The following is a 15,609-nucleotide window of genomic DNA, read 5'->3' as shown; positions in this document are numbered from 1 at the left end:
GCAAACCTAACCCCAAACTGAAGCGACAATTGTTTAAAAATAAGAAAAACAGTTGAGTAACCAGTACGTGAAACGAAAAAGAGAGTTGTGGCAGGGGCATGTAAAATGGTGAAAATATGTGACAATGTCACGCAAAACTGAGTAAAATAATGCGTGACTATTTCACGGAAATTTGTGAGATCAGGTTGGTTTTTCTTTCGATTTTAAAACAATTTTCCCTTGGGGTTTGGGTGAGGATGTCTGAAACGACAATGGTAAAAAAAGGAAAGAACAATGAGAAAACAATCCATAAAATGAGACGAAAAGTTGAACCACGAACACAAAAAACTATTTATAGAAATTCATGGTGACTGACACGAAAAGACATTCGTGCTCAATGGCACAAAAAAAGCGGAAAACCGTGTCCATGAACACGAATAAATTAATTAAATATTTCGTGACTACAACACGACCCGCCGTGAGATTGTGTTGGGTATATACTGTATATAACCACTGCTGTAATTTACAACACATACAAAAAATCCTTCAAGTATGCCCTTTAATACATATAGTTAAAGATTGTTCACCAAAAATTCTGTCATCATTTACTCACCCTCATGTTGTTATAAACCTATGTGTTTCTTTATCCTGTTTAATACAAAGATATTTTGTTAGGCACACAGTTGATGGTCCCCATTGACTTCCATAGTATTTGTTTTTTCTACACTCTCAGAAAAAAAGGTAAAAAAAAGTTGTCAATGGGACGGTACCTTTTGAAAAGGTCATATGTACAATTTTGGTACCCTTGAGGTACCAATATGCACCTTATAGGTACCAAAGTGAACCCTTTTTCTGAGAGTGTATTATGAAAGTCAGTGGCCACCGTCACCCGTGTGGGCACCACCATCCATCAAAATATCTCTTGTGTCAAACAGAAGAAAAGGTCCAGAACAACATAGTGAACAAATGAAGTCAAAAAAATTTTTTTCAGGTTAATATGCCTTTAAGAGCAGTTGGTTTCTGCTTTTAACCAACACTTCCAATTGGATTTAAACTTAACACCCCAACATTTGTTTAATATCTCTCCTGGATCAATTACAATAAAACGCATTATAAACACTGATTCACGCTTGTCCCTAATATGACACAACCCTGTCAGAAGAAATAAACTCATGCTGTAAAAGACCACTGACTTACTACTGCAGTGCTTAAGAGCAATAATATATGGCGGTGGACATCCTAGATATTGATTCCCTGATATCTGCATTATTTAAGTCTGTTTCTGCTGTCTTTGCAAATGAGATACTGTGTGGTCTACTGACATATTAGATGTCTATATCAGTGAATATCTAATGCTCTACAAGGGTAGTGAAGCCATCTCAAGGGTCGCTTATTTCTTATCTTTAGATTATGCAAATTAAAGCAACCATCCATGGCAACACAACCTGAAAATGTTTAGATATGCACTTTTTGCTGCTTGTATGAGAGTGGTACACCCAGTGAGTGCGAAAATATTGTGTCACATAAACGCGTTTACCCTCTCTGAAAAGAGGCAAGGATGAGTCACAGCAGAGAAATATTGCCACCACTAACAGAGATATTGCCATAACATATCATCATCATCATCATCCCCTTTAAATGTAATATCACCGCCATCACAAGATATCACCATCATCAAGGTCTTGACTTCTTTACAGTGATATAGAAAATATCTTTATTTTTTATAAATGGGAAAGTATGATGCAAGCTTATACCAACGGTCGTGCATGCAGTAATTTTTAAAGAGACACTCCACTTTTTTAAAAAAATACTCATTTTCCAGCTTCCCTAGAGTTAAGCATTTTGATTTTTGCCGTTTTGGAGTCCATTCGGCTGATCTCCAGGTCTGGTGGTACCACTTTTGGCATGGCTTGGCACAATCCATTGAATCTGATTAGACCATTAGCATCACACTCAAAAATGACCAAAGAGTTTCGATATTTTTTCCATTTAAAACTTGACTCTTCTGTAGTTACATTGTGTATTAAGACCGACAGAAAATTAAAACTTGTGATTTTCTAGACAGATATGGCTAGGAACTGTACCCTAATTCTAGCATAAAAATCAAGGACTTTGCAGCTGTAACATGGCTGCAGCAGGCGTAGTGATGTTGCGCAGCAGCCGAAAGTAGTCCCCATAGTAACTTTCAATGGCAGGGGACTATTTTCAGGCAGTGTGTAATATCACTACACCTGCTGCAGCCATGTTACAGCAGCAATGTCCTTGATTATTACGCCAGAATGAGAGTATAGTTCCTAGCCATATTTGCCTAGAAAATCGCAACTTTAAATTTTCTGTCAGTCTTAGTAAAAGATGTAACTACAGAAGAGTCAAGTTTTAAATAGGAAAAATATAGAAACTCTCTGGTTATTTTTTGTGCGATGCTAATGGTCTAATAAGATTCAATGGATTGTGCTAAGCTATGCTAAAAGTGGTATCGCCAGAGCCGGGGATCAGCTGAATGGATTCCAAAACTGTAAAAATCACATGTTTAACTCTAGGGGAGCTGGAAAATTAGCATTTTTTTTTAAAAAAAGTGGAGTGTCCGTTTAATGGTCCAAAAAGACGAGTTTGGGGTGAGACTTTCTGTTTGTCTGACCAATGACAATGACATTTTTTGTTTGTTTGACAGCATACTGTAAACTCATCAAAGTCTAGGTAGCATCTGTGGATGAGCACCTCCTACATCCAGAGTCAGCTCATCTTTGCTTTGACCTGAGTTAAGGCTGGCAGGGGTATGTCTCAGAGGACCACCGTCTCACGAAAAACATCACAGTGTCTTGCCCCCTCCTGTGCTGACTGACAACTCTTTTATCCCTCACATCACTGCCATGTAATCCAACACGTCTGAACATGCACTCTGTAAAATCAACTGTGATTTAGAGGCCCTGATAACACCGGTGTATGTTTATGTGGAAAAATAAGGATTTGATTGGCACTTTAGAAAAGGATGAAGAGTGAAACATACACGTGTCTGCGTGTGTTTGAGCATCAGTTAGTGGGTGAACTGGATATTTCTTTTCCACTCATGCTTGACAGTTACATCACAATGCAGATAGACAGCAAGTGGTATGCAGGAATGCACCACTGCACTCTGCTGCGGAAACGTTTGGGACATCCAGCAAACACATATCAGGAAACATCAATATGAAATGCGGGTTTATTGACTTTCTTTCTTCTGCAGAAAACATATGGTTTGAAACAACATGAGGGTGGATATATAGACATAAACATCATTCTGGACTTCAGCTTCTCATTTGATTAAAGTATGTGTGGGAAACTAAACGCTATTGGCTATTATTTTAAAAGGGGGAGGAGCCACTCAACATTCCACACCCAAACTTCCTGTTTTAGTGAAAATTACATTAATGCATCAAGCAAAGCCGAACATTTCAAGGCAATTCAGTGGTTTTTACTACGAACTCACCAATTACATTAATCCGAAATTTCTTGTTATGACTAATTTCGATTTCAGCCTGTAGCCTCCCACCTCACTGTCTGTTTCATTTCATGTCAGGCATTGGACATTAAGGTGTCACCATTTTGCCTTTTTTCAGTTTCGGGACTTATAAGGAAATCAAATTTTGCATGCCGTGCTCATAATTAATGCTTGTTTAAGGCCCTCAGTCTTCCATAATTGATAAAAGCAGGAGGGATCCTGGTTGTGATGACCTCACAGCGGCCTCACACCCACACTTTTATCACACCACGATGTTGGCAGAAATCACGCAGGCTCCTCACAGTTCATAAACACCCCAGGCGGTGGATGATGCTGAGGTCCCACACATCCGTCCTTCCTTTGACTCCGATTGTAATCAGTCACGTTCCGCGAATCGAGAGAGAAACAGGCGCTGTATTATTATCAGTACCTTCCAAACTATGTTTTCACTGTCACACCACGGTTATAGCTGACAGGCATGCACGGCCTCCTACTTGATTTATGCATGAGGCCTTTCCGACTGGGATTTTCAGATTAACCGTACACGAGTGCATCAAAAAGCTCCGCTAACAGCCCACTCCCTTGACTGTGAACATATCCTGCCATTCCTCATGTGGAGGAAAAAGCTCAGAGGCCTGCCAGCCAGTAGGTTTTTGTAAAGCTGAGAGGAGAAAGGCAAGCTGCTGCTCCAGGGTAAAACTCTAGACCCAGACTGTCTGGAGAGAGTGTGAAAAGAACAGAGCTGACTTTTCGCTGAGAGCATTTGTCACTGACTTTGGCCTTTAAATTAAACATACAACTGAGACTGAAAGCATCTGTTGTCAGATACAAGAGTTACAGAATGCATTTTGATGCACGAGAGATGCACATTTCTTGACTTTTTGAGGTCTCACACTTGACACACATCACCCTTCATCCTTCAATCTCAAAGAATTTTGTGGTATAGTCACGAAATATTTAATTTATTTATTTGTGTTCATTGACACGATTTTCCTCTTTTTTTATGTTAATGAGCAAGAATGTCTTTTTCGTGTCATTTTATGAATTGGTTTCTAATTTTTTTTACCATTGTCGCTTGGGGTTGTGGTTAGAAGGACTAACCGTGGGTTAACACCAGCCACATTTAAGGAGTCAAAATTGCGTTTACCGCGTCTAGTTTGCCGTTTGAACATTTTTACTTATTTTAACGTTTACTTGCTTCATTCGTGCGTGAAAGCCGCGCGTGAATTCTAGTCATCGAGACATTCAAGCGGAAATTTGCGTCATGGGAGGGCCTTCCATAGGCTTCTGCGACTCCGCTGGCATCCCGTAATCACGTCACTACTAGAGCAAGCTCTTGATAGGTTAACGTACACTGTCAAAAATAAAGGTACGAAGCTGTCACTGGGGCAGTACCCTTTAAAAAAGGTCCTAATATGTACCATTTAGGTACAAATATGTACCTTTAAAGGTACATTTTGGCAGTTCAAAGTACTAATATGTACTCTTTGGGTACAAAGGTGTACGTTTTTGAAAGGGTACTGTCCCAGTGACAACTTTTGTGCCTTTATTTCTGAGAGTGTAGCTCATTTTTCGGCAAAGTTAAAATTTTTCAACTTGCGCGTTTGCCGCGGCAGCGCTCAATTCTAGCCATTCCCGCAAACAAGACACGCGAATGAGGCGGAATCGCGCTTACCACGCCACGCTAAACGCCTCATTCGTGCCGCAAGACCTCTAGACGCGTGTCAATGCATCTTCACATAGACTTAACATTAATATCGGTCGCGCTTGACGCCTCTACCGCGGCTGGTGTGAATGCAGCATTACTGTTACATTTCAGACATCCTAACCCAAATCTAATCCCAAGTGACAATAGTTAAAAATCTGGAAAAAATGTAGAAACCAATACATAAAATGACATCCTAACCAAATCCCAAATCTAACCCCAACCCCAAGCGGCAATGGTTTGAAAATAGATTTTTAAAAAAAACTACATAAAATGGCACAAAAAAAGAAAGCCGTGCTTGAGGACATAAAACACAAATTTGAACACATTAAATAAGTCAAATATTTTGTGACTACACCATGAAATGCCTTGAGATAGAGTTGCACCTTTAACAATACTTCTATACTTAGCAGATTTTCTGTTTTTCTTAATGGCTAATGCAAGTGTAAATTAAAGACGGGGTGCACGATCTCTGAAAGCCAATGTTGACATTTGAAATCACCTAAACAAACACGCCCCTACCCCAATAGAATCTCAAGCTTCTTTTGATAGACCCGCCCAACATATACGCAACCCAGGCAACAATAGAGACAGAGCGCAATGCCTCATAACCTGAAAACCATTCCAAATGGGGGGGGAACAATCCATCCGTCTCCAATGACTTTGTATTGTGAGAGGCCACCTCCTTGTCATTTCTGGCTTATAACAAAAATCAGAATAATGCCCAAAAGCTGCTGTGTGACAGGATGTACAGCTAACAAGCCAAAAAAAAAACAGTAATACGTTTAATAAGCTGTTGACCCCCAAAAAACGTGCATTTAAAGACACAAAAGTGGATACAGGCAACTTTTCATTGTACTGCTATTATTAGAACTACGCCCACTAGAGAGAAACGTAGTTGGCGATCCACTATTGTGTCTTTAAACGCTCATTTTTTGGGGTTGACAGCTTATAAAAAGTATTTCAGCTGTTTTTAGCTTGTTAGCTGTATAACTTGTCACACAGCAGCTTTTAGGCCTTATTCAGTTTTTTTGTTATAAGCCAGAAATGACAAGGAGGCAGCCACACGTAACACAAAGTCAATGGAGACAGTTGGATTGTTTTACCCCGGTGGGCGTGGTTTTCAAATTAGCATAACTGCGCTATGTCTCTACGTCGGTTAGCAGACATGCCTCTTACTGATGATTGGCTACATGTGTGTTTTGGTACTCGACCCAATCTCAAAAATTGTGCACCCCACATTTAAATCAAGCATGTTCTCACACTTTGTAGCAAAGCCATAGAAGAACCATTTTTTGGTTCTTCAAAGAACCTTTTAAGTAAAAGGATCTTAAAGGAAACATAAAGCACAGCAAGCAACCATAACATTTCCGTTACCTTTATTTTTTTAAATAAATGGTCTAGCCATCACTGGGGCAGAAAAGTATGTATTGTTTAGGTACAGATTTGTATACATTTAGTACCATTATGTACCTCTGGGGTACTAATATGAAGTATTAAAGTGCAGATGTGTACTTTTTTTTTAAATAAGCTTGGGACCATTTTTGATCATTTTTTTACAATGCCCTATCAACCATAGAGCCATACAGCTTGACAAAGAGCATTTTTGGATCCTTTAAAAGGGTACATTCTGTCCAGATCCATTGGTCAGTAATCTTAAATCTTCCTGCCTCTTTAGACTCAATAACACTCCCAGCAACTCAATGGGACCGACTGACAGCCCTAAAAGTGAGAGTGAGAGATACAGCAGAGGCAAGACCTGCTTTTAAATGAGCAAATCTGACACCAACAGCAGTCAATAAGGCATTCACTGGATGTGAAGGACTGAACCTCTGAGGGGAAGGGATGGGGGGATGACAGGTCACGTCAACTCCATACCTTTACAGCTCTCTCTAGGATTAATCCTTGTTTTCCCCATCTCATTATTGCTGGAGGCCTAATGCATTTTATTGGAGATTAGAGTCTGTAAAGTTGGTGTCCCTTAACTGTGGCATTTGCACGTCTTTGTGTATTTCAAGCAGACTTGGAAGGGGAGAATTATGCTGCCTTCATCCGGGACAGGAAACCTTTGGGGGAGAAAATAGCGTCGTCATGCTAGTATTTGTAACTGGATGCCCGGAACAAGAGCCGTTTTATTTGGTAGGTCAGCTTGATCTTCAGAGAACACTGTGTTTTATACTCAGACTCCCAGAAGCTCTGGAGAATGGCAGAAAAGTGAGGTCGCTTTCATTTTTAGCTTCAATTGTAACAGCACTTGTAGATTTCGAAGGTAAAAAAAGAGATTTTCTCGAATGGAGCTTGACCAAAGCCTCCAAAAATGAGTCTATCGTGCACCTGCATTCTCCAGATAAAAAGATAAATTAAACAGGAAGGGTGCAGACCCCGAGAGCAGCATGATGAAAGGCCAGTTTCTCTCAACACTATTAAAGCCCACCTACATTCATGTTCTTTAGCTAAGACATTCTGCTGCATTGCCCTCATTGCCTTTGTCATCAGCCATCCCACGGCACTCAGTTTCCTTTCCCTTCAAGCAAGCAACCTGCCTGTTCTGTCTCTCAATCGGGCCTGAGAGTGAAAAACAGATGTGCATAAGCATGCACTGACTATGCTCCAGAAAAAGCATAACGCTTAGCATTTGTGTACCAGCACAGTGAATGCTGATCTATCACCATAAAATCTTAATGGCGTATATGGATGTATCATCTTATGCTGCATTATCAGTAATTATGGACCATATGCTAGGCTGCTCCGGCAGTTGCTAGGGCATTCCCACATCCAAATGCATGTGACTTGAATCCTTATGGACCAGAGCCATGACAGGCCAGCACTGAGGTTCTCTGCGGTTGGTATGCATGTCTAGCAGGCTTGTCAGACGAAATCACTCGCTTCATTCGACAGACACATATTGTGCAGTTTCTATCTCTCCACATATTCGAATGCTGATGTAAAAACTGCGGCTAATTTCATTAGAGGTGAACACAAACTGTGCCAAATAAAGCAGAGTTCTGTCAGAAAAAGACGAACGCATTCAATATTTAAGCCACAATGAAAATTTCATAAATTAAGAAACGGAAAAAACCTTCCTCCACCCACTCTGAACGAACAAATGGGTATTTTAAAGGAAATAGTAATGAATGGTTAAATGGAAGAGCATTTTTAGTTGAAGCTTGAAACATTTTTGCTTCATTAAAAATGTAGCGGTTGAATAACAGGTGCAAGCCGAGAGTGTTCTGAAGCGGAGGGAAAGCACAGATTTTTAATGAGCCTTTTCTACATTGTGAAGGGGGAGAGAAAGAGAGAGTTTGCCAGCCACCACGGGATTGGTCAGCAGCGCTGCTGGTTGTTTACATTACGTGGAATAGATAACAGATTCACTCCTGGTTTGTGAGACATTCTCTTTAAAAGGGACATTTCACAAGACTTTATTAAGATGTCAAAAAATTCTTTGGTGTCCCCACGTGAAGTTTTAGCTCAAAATATCAGATCATTTATTATAGCATGTTAAAATTGCCACTTTGTAGGTGTGAGCATAAATGTGCCGTTTTTGGGTGTGTACTTAAAAATGCAAATGAGCTGATCTCTGCACTAAATGGCAGTGCCGTGGTTGGATAGTGCTGATTAAGGGGCGGTATTATTAATGGCGGCCGGTGAACACGATGCGTTCGTCACAAAATGTATGTAGGCCGTCATGTGTGTGGTTCGTAATTTCAAAATATGTGTTTGGTGCGTCGAATGATCCTATGTGTATCACGTGTCTTGTCAAAATAAGTGCCTGCTGCAGATGCGTCTAAAGGGTTTATGATAAAAGAGACGCTCGCATTTGCCAGATACTTGTATAATCTCATGTGTAATCAAAGTTTACTGTAAAGGGAGTGTCTTGCTGTATTTTGTGAACGTGAGCGTCTCTTTTATCATAAACGGTTTTGACGCGTGTGCAGCAGGCACTTATTTTGACAAAACACGTGATGGACATGGTTCACATGACGCAACAAAAACACATATTTTGAAAACACGAGCAACACAAATGACACTCTGAACACATATTTTGAATTTGCGCCCCTCGCTTGAGCAGTCACGAGCCGCCACTGGGTATTATCCCCTTCTGACATCACAAGGGGAGCCAAATTTCAATGACTTATTTTTTTCACATGCTTGCAGAGAATGGTTTATCAAAACTAAGTTACTGGGTTGATCTTTTTCATGTTTTCTAGGTTGATGAAAGCATTGGGGACCCAATTACACTCTAAAAAACAAACGGTGCTACATAGCACCAAAACAGCTGCCCCGGATCGCAACGACAGAAGAACCACCTCTAGTGCCATACAGAACCGGCGAAGCACCAGTGAAGCACCAGCGAAGCACCCGTGCAGAACCACATAGTGCTATGTAGAACCATATGTGGTGCTATATGGCCCCTGTATGGTTCTACACTGGTGCTTCACTGGTGCTTCACCGGTTCTGTATGGCACTGGAATGGTTCTTCTGTCGTTGCGATCCGGGGCAACTGTTTTGGTGCTGTATAGCACCGTTTGTTTTTTTAGAGTGTATAGAACTTAAACATAGGAAAAAGTCAGATTTTCATGATATGTCCCCTTTAACAGGAAGTGTGTGGGGTGCAAATATATGAAGAGCTCAGATGCAAAACCCTCTAGGTGCTCCTGGCATGTTTTCTTGTAAATTATCATTTTAATCAGACTCTGAATGGCCTGATTAAGTGGATTTTAATCTAAATTATTTGACGAACGCATAATAAATGCTGAGGGCATTGGGTTAATATCGTTACTTCATTTTTGACGGAGGTGGCATTTAGAGGCTTTCGCATCTGAGCTCCTTGTATGTAGTTGTATATAGCAAGATCTTTCAAGATGATATATTGTCTAGAAAAATCTGATGTACAGCTAAGTTAGACTTAATGTTGCAGAGGCAATTGTGAATCTAATTGTGTCCAGCAGGGATTTGTCATTTTAAGTGATCTAATCTATTACATTCTGCAGTATATTTGGTCTTAAATGCCGACCATGAAATAAGATTAATTTTCCACTTGTATGGGAAAAGATAAGAGAGCATGACAAAAGTGGTTTAAACCCACACTGTGAGTTTTGAGTGTCTATGCGATGTTCCTGACTAAGCCTGAATCTACTCAATATGAGCACTTAGGGTTGATCAGTATGTAATTATCTTCAGATGTTTGCAATCTTTCCTAATATAGAGTCACTGCGATTTAAAAAAGAACCATAACTTGATAACATAGTACTTTAAAGTAAAACAAAAACTGAAATGACCCTATTTACTTTCGTAATGCATGTTGCTGGTTTTACTTTAAATGATTTATTCCAAGTAAAACATTTTGTCTTCCAAATGTACAACAGCATGTCTGACATCTTTTAGGTGTGAAACATGCTATTGGACAGTGTAACTTATAGCAAACATAGCATTTTGGCCTGGCCCGTCATTTTTCACAATCCATTTAAATGGATATGGTTCCACAGTATAGACTTTAAAAAAAATGCTGGGTTGTAATTTAACAAATGCTGTTTTTTTTACTGGATGTTTTAATGTATTTGTTGGGTCAAATAGGCTTTAAACAATTTTTTGGGGTTAATTTTACCCAACGGCTGAATTTGTAATTTTTTTATACACTGCTGGTTTGAAAATAACCAATTTTTTAGGGTAAAAAAAGAAAATTGATTGTAAAGGATGACTGACACCATCATCAGTTTATAATCAGTCTGGTTCAAATTCAATTTGTAGATATGGAAATAAAACCCATTTGAACCCCACAGATTACAAGATCTTAAAGCCATGGTTCTGTATCATCATACTACAAAAGACGTTAATACATTCTTAAAAGGTGCAGTGTGTAACTTTTAGAAGAATCTTGTGACAGAAATGCAATATAATATACAAAACTATATTATCAGTGGTGTATAAAGACCTTTTATAATGAACCGTTATGTGTTTATTAACTTAGAACGAGACCTTTTTATTTACATACACTGAGGGTCCCCTTACTGTACATGGAAGTCGCCATTTTGTTCCACCATGTTTCTACAACAACCCTTAATGGACAAATTTTTTTTACTAATTTGTCTCCAACGATGACATGTTTGTACTGTGGCGGCTACTGTAGCTTCTCTATGCGTTTCGGTGAACGGTGGACTGAGCGTTGGTTGCAATTCGCAACCTCATCACTAAATGCCACTAAAATTTACACACTGCACCTTTAAATGAAAAAAGACCCATTTAATTTAAATGACAGGGTTTGTAAATAAATCAAAAGAGAAGTGACATCAGTCCCATTAATACTTCTCCTACTGTATGAAGTAAAATTACTTCCTGTAAAAAATCCACAATGAATGGAATTTAAAGAGTAAATCAAATATTTATGTCAAATCATAACCCATGTGCATCAGCGTGCGTTCGTGAGTCTTTCATGTTCTGCTTTCATCAGTGTTAGCTTGGTTGTATCATTATTCAGCTCTAAGAACCTCAAAGGACTTTGAGAGCCAACATCAATTTGAATTATTTGCCCTTGTCACTAGCAACACTTTAAAGATGAAATCAGCCGTGTTCAGAAAGAGATTAATTTTCAGTCTTCAACAGTTTTATCTCTGTCTCTGATCAGAGATAACAGGTGACTATTAAAATGGTGCAGAACTGTGTCGGAGCTTTTGTTAATCCTCGCGGTCTCCGAATAATAAACATCAGCAAACACGTCAGCATGATCTGATTCTGAACCCATGCAATTTAAAGTGATTATTTTTGCAAAAGCAAGAGACGGGATTGAGACTGCATTTAAATCAATATCTAATTACAAATGCAATGTATGTTAATCCGTGAAGTTAACATACTGTAGTGTAGATATTCATAGGGGCCATTTCTTTGAAAGTCGTGTAAAATAAAAATATATAGCCCAGCTGACTCCGAAACAGCTGACGACCTTTTTTCAGATTATTTAAGATGTATGCATGTTGTTCTTTTTCAGCAGGAGGGCAAAACTGTTAAATAAGACTTGCTTTTCTTGTCTGACCCAACCAAGCTTTTGTTGCCAAGGCAGCCAGAAATAATGAAAATTGTTGCTATGTTTGCTTTGAGAAAAGTGTGCTTTTATGGTGCAAGGGCTTTTACAATTTTCTTCTCCCCCAGGCACACTTCACAAGTTTGAATTCTTTAACAACAAGTTTTATTTATCATTTATAATAAAAATATTCCAATTATCTGACGTTGCAAACCCAACTATACAGCTGCAAGCATTTCATGGCAAGTGATTCAGCTTGTATACAGTTTAAGAAAAAAACAACCTGCATTTAAATTAGATGGCCAGAGAGACAGAGAAAAGGCTGTTTTGATTCTCGTGAAAGAAAGGAGGGCTGTTATTTCGGCAAAACACCCGTATGTGTTGGACAAGCATTGCTCCTCCGCTATTCATGTGAGATGGTGTGATCAATGACCATTGATTGGAGAATACACAGTCTGCTGCAGGGCCTGGTTTAAACCTGTAAACCACTGATATTAAAATGCTGTATCTCTTAAATGTGTTTTTCTACATAATCGTTTAAGGAGTTATACACTTAATCTACTTCCAGAAGGGTAAAAATAGCTGCCAGCCAAACACTGACGGAGATAAATCACGCTTTCTATTTGGCGGTTTAATGTTTCAATTTGAGGTGCAAACAGAGAACGACCGAGAAGAACCCTTTTAAGTTTCAAGAACAGTGTGTCACATGCTGATGTCAAATATCACTACCTGTTTTTTAATACCTATGTTACATATTCATTAGGGCTATTGATTTTTGCCTGACAATAAAGTGTTTTTTTCTGACAATGCTTGGGATGAGATATTATTTTCCGCAAATTTATACAAAAACACAATTGGATAAAGCATCATGCAGTTAACACATACCTGTATAATAACTCTATTCTACAATACGACCTTTAGGAGATTAATAAATTCATAAATCTCCCTCTGAACACATGTGAGGTCTTATCAATTATTAAAGATTCCTATTATTACATAAGATTAAACAGCTGGGCAATGACTGACACTCCAATGCAATCTGCTTTATTTTGTAATCAAACCTATGTTGTCAATTAAACACACAGGAACAGATGGTTCATTGTTTTGAAACAAGTCTGTGTAAACACCACAACAGTGTTGGCTATACAAAATGCAAATGATTGCTATCAGGACGTACATGGACATTTTTATTATAAACTGCACAATTTCAATTTCAATCCCGCTAGTTGTGAATTAATTTATTGGTACTAAATGGTGTCTTATGAATAATGTTCAACATATCCTGACGCTTTCAAATCTATCAGTATTGACAAGAGCTAAAGCAGATAGCGTCGTGCAGTGTCATCATTGATACTCTTAAAGACAAACTCACATCTCTGAAGCGGTTCCAGTGCTTGATCTTGTGACTGTACTGGGAAATGGTGGACAGCCACTGTTCATCTTCCATGAAATTCCCTGTTTTCTCGGCTTCTTTACCGTTCTTTACGTCCACCTGCATGGAAACCCGCACGAGCATTAGCAACGGGACGAGAAGACATCCCAGATCATTCATCCACACCATTATTCCGCCTGTCTGATGTCCGATTCCTCTGCTGTAAAGCGCGAGAAACGGATGCTGAGACTACAGTGAAATGTGACCTGATTACGGGATGCGTCTTCCCTCTACGAGAGAGAGAGAGAGAGAGAGAGAGAGAGAGAGAGAGAGAGAGAGAGAGAGAGAGAGAGAGAGAGAGAGAGAGAGAGAGAGAGAGAGAGAGAGAGAGACGAAATGAGCTGCTACTATCAAGCTTGGCAGTGAACGCGTGATCAGAATTTAAAGTGTGCAAATAAAAATTATGATTTGACAGTGTAAGTGACATTGGATTTATTTTTGTCTAGTGATCACTAAGGGAAATTGAAAAACAGAGGAAAGTCATTCTGGACGTATACTACTGTAAACCCTGGCATTTAAAATCAAGATTTTCTAAAATAATAATAATAATAATAATCAATTATGTAACTCAATACATAAAATGTGTGATACAAGAAATGTGTAAACAGCAATAAATAGAAAATAAAAAAAAAACAGTACAATACCGTTTTGGCAAAAATGAAAATACATTCTTTCTGATGAGGCAGGCGCGTTGCCGTGGTTACGCGTCTGGCCCGAAGTTAACTTCCGCTCTGTGCTTGTTTATGGTGTGGCACTGTGGCTATTGACTAAACTGACCTTTGGAACAAATACCTTGTGAAAAATAAAAATGTTTCGGTTTCCAAAAGGCAAGTGGAGATGGTAAGCATGGATCACCGCTGGATTTGGCAGTCATAAGAATTGAAGAATCTGTAACACTGAATACATTGATTTTACACCGTAATGTTAGCTTTGTGTAATGGTTGATACGCTTCTGGATTTTGAATTAAGGTAATTTACTGGTTATTTATTGTGCCTGTATAATCTAAAGGACTTTGTTATTACTGATTGTATGCAAAGTCCACCGAAAGTTAAGTTTGGTCCAAAAGCCATTTGTTTATGCTGTTGCCGCTGAAACTGTCTATACTTATTGCACTGGTTGCACATGTTTGCACAGAAGTAGTTTGTGTACAATATTGACACTCTTAGATGTCACTGTAAATAATACAGTGAAATATTGTAAATAACTACACAGTACAATACAATATTTCTACATTACAATTAAATAAAATACCATATAGAGTAGTTTGTATTGCATTCTGGGTAAATTTTTATTGGGATATTTTACAGTATATTGTATTCTTGCTGTAACTTTGCTGTAAGCTGGCTAGTTCTTATTTTACTTATTATTCAATTTTATTTTTATTAAGTCTGTTTTGTTCAGATCTGCATTTGTCTCTTGTGTTGTCTAATGCAATACCTTAAAGGGATAGTTCACCCAAAAAGAAAATTCTGTCATCATTTCCTGACCCTCATGTTGTTACAAACCTGTATAAATGTATTTGTTCAGATGAACACAAAGGAAGATATTTTGAGAAATATTAACAAACCATGGACCCCATTAACTTCCATAGTACAATGGGGTCCACAAACAGTTTGGTTACAAACATTTCTCAAAACTTTTGTGTTCATCAGAACAAAGAAATTTATGGAGGTTTGTAACAACATGAGAGTGAACTATCCCTTTAAGGAACAGGAGGAACTTTTTCTTTATTTTCCCAACTCCAGTTTTGCTGATCTGAAAATTATTCAATCCATTAATTAAAAAAAACTTAATGTAATCTATTTAACCACTATATTGGAAAATGATGTAATTTGAGAGTAGGCATTGAGGTCCACCCTATTTCACCAAGGTCCCCTTAGTTAGTTTAAAATAGTGGCCTTGCCACTGTTTCACACTAATTTGAGGGGAAAAAATCTATCATAATTATATATTATTATATAATGCATAAAATGTAATATAGTATGATCAGGTGCAT

The 15,609-nt window shown here is 38.5% G+C and overlaps 1 protein-coding gene across 1 annotated transcript in view; it reads right to left on the bottom strand.

Annotated features, from left to right (window-relative positions):
- The window catches only part of spock2 (SPARC (osteonectin), cwcv and kazal like domains proteoglycan 2), a 42,199-nt gene extending 28,357 nt beyond the window's left edge, over positions 1-13,842 (bottom strand). Inside the window, exon 1 of the mRNA XM_055170214.2 lies at positions 13,553-13,842. Coding sequence (XP_055026189.1) covers positions 13,553-13,741 — 189 coding nt within the window. The 5' untranslated portion in view covers positions 13,742-13,842. The remainder of the gene's footprint in view (positions 1-13,552) is intronic.
- Positions 13,843-15,609: the final 1,767 nt, after the last annotated feature.

This window comes from Misgurnus anguillicaudatus, chromosome 11 (genome assembly GCF_027580225.2).
Source record: "Misgurnus anguillicaudatus chromosome 11, ASM2758022v2, whole genome shotgun sequence".
Lineage (NCBI taxonomy): Eukaryota > Metazoa > Chordata > Actinopteri > Cypriniformes > Cobitidae > Misgurnus > Misgurnus anguillicaudatus.
Note: the sequence above shows the minus strand (reverse complement) of the source record. Positions and strands in the feature narration are given on the sequence as shown.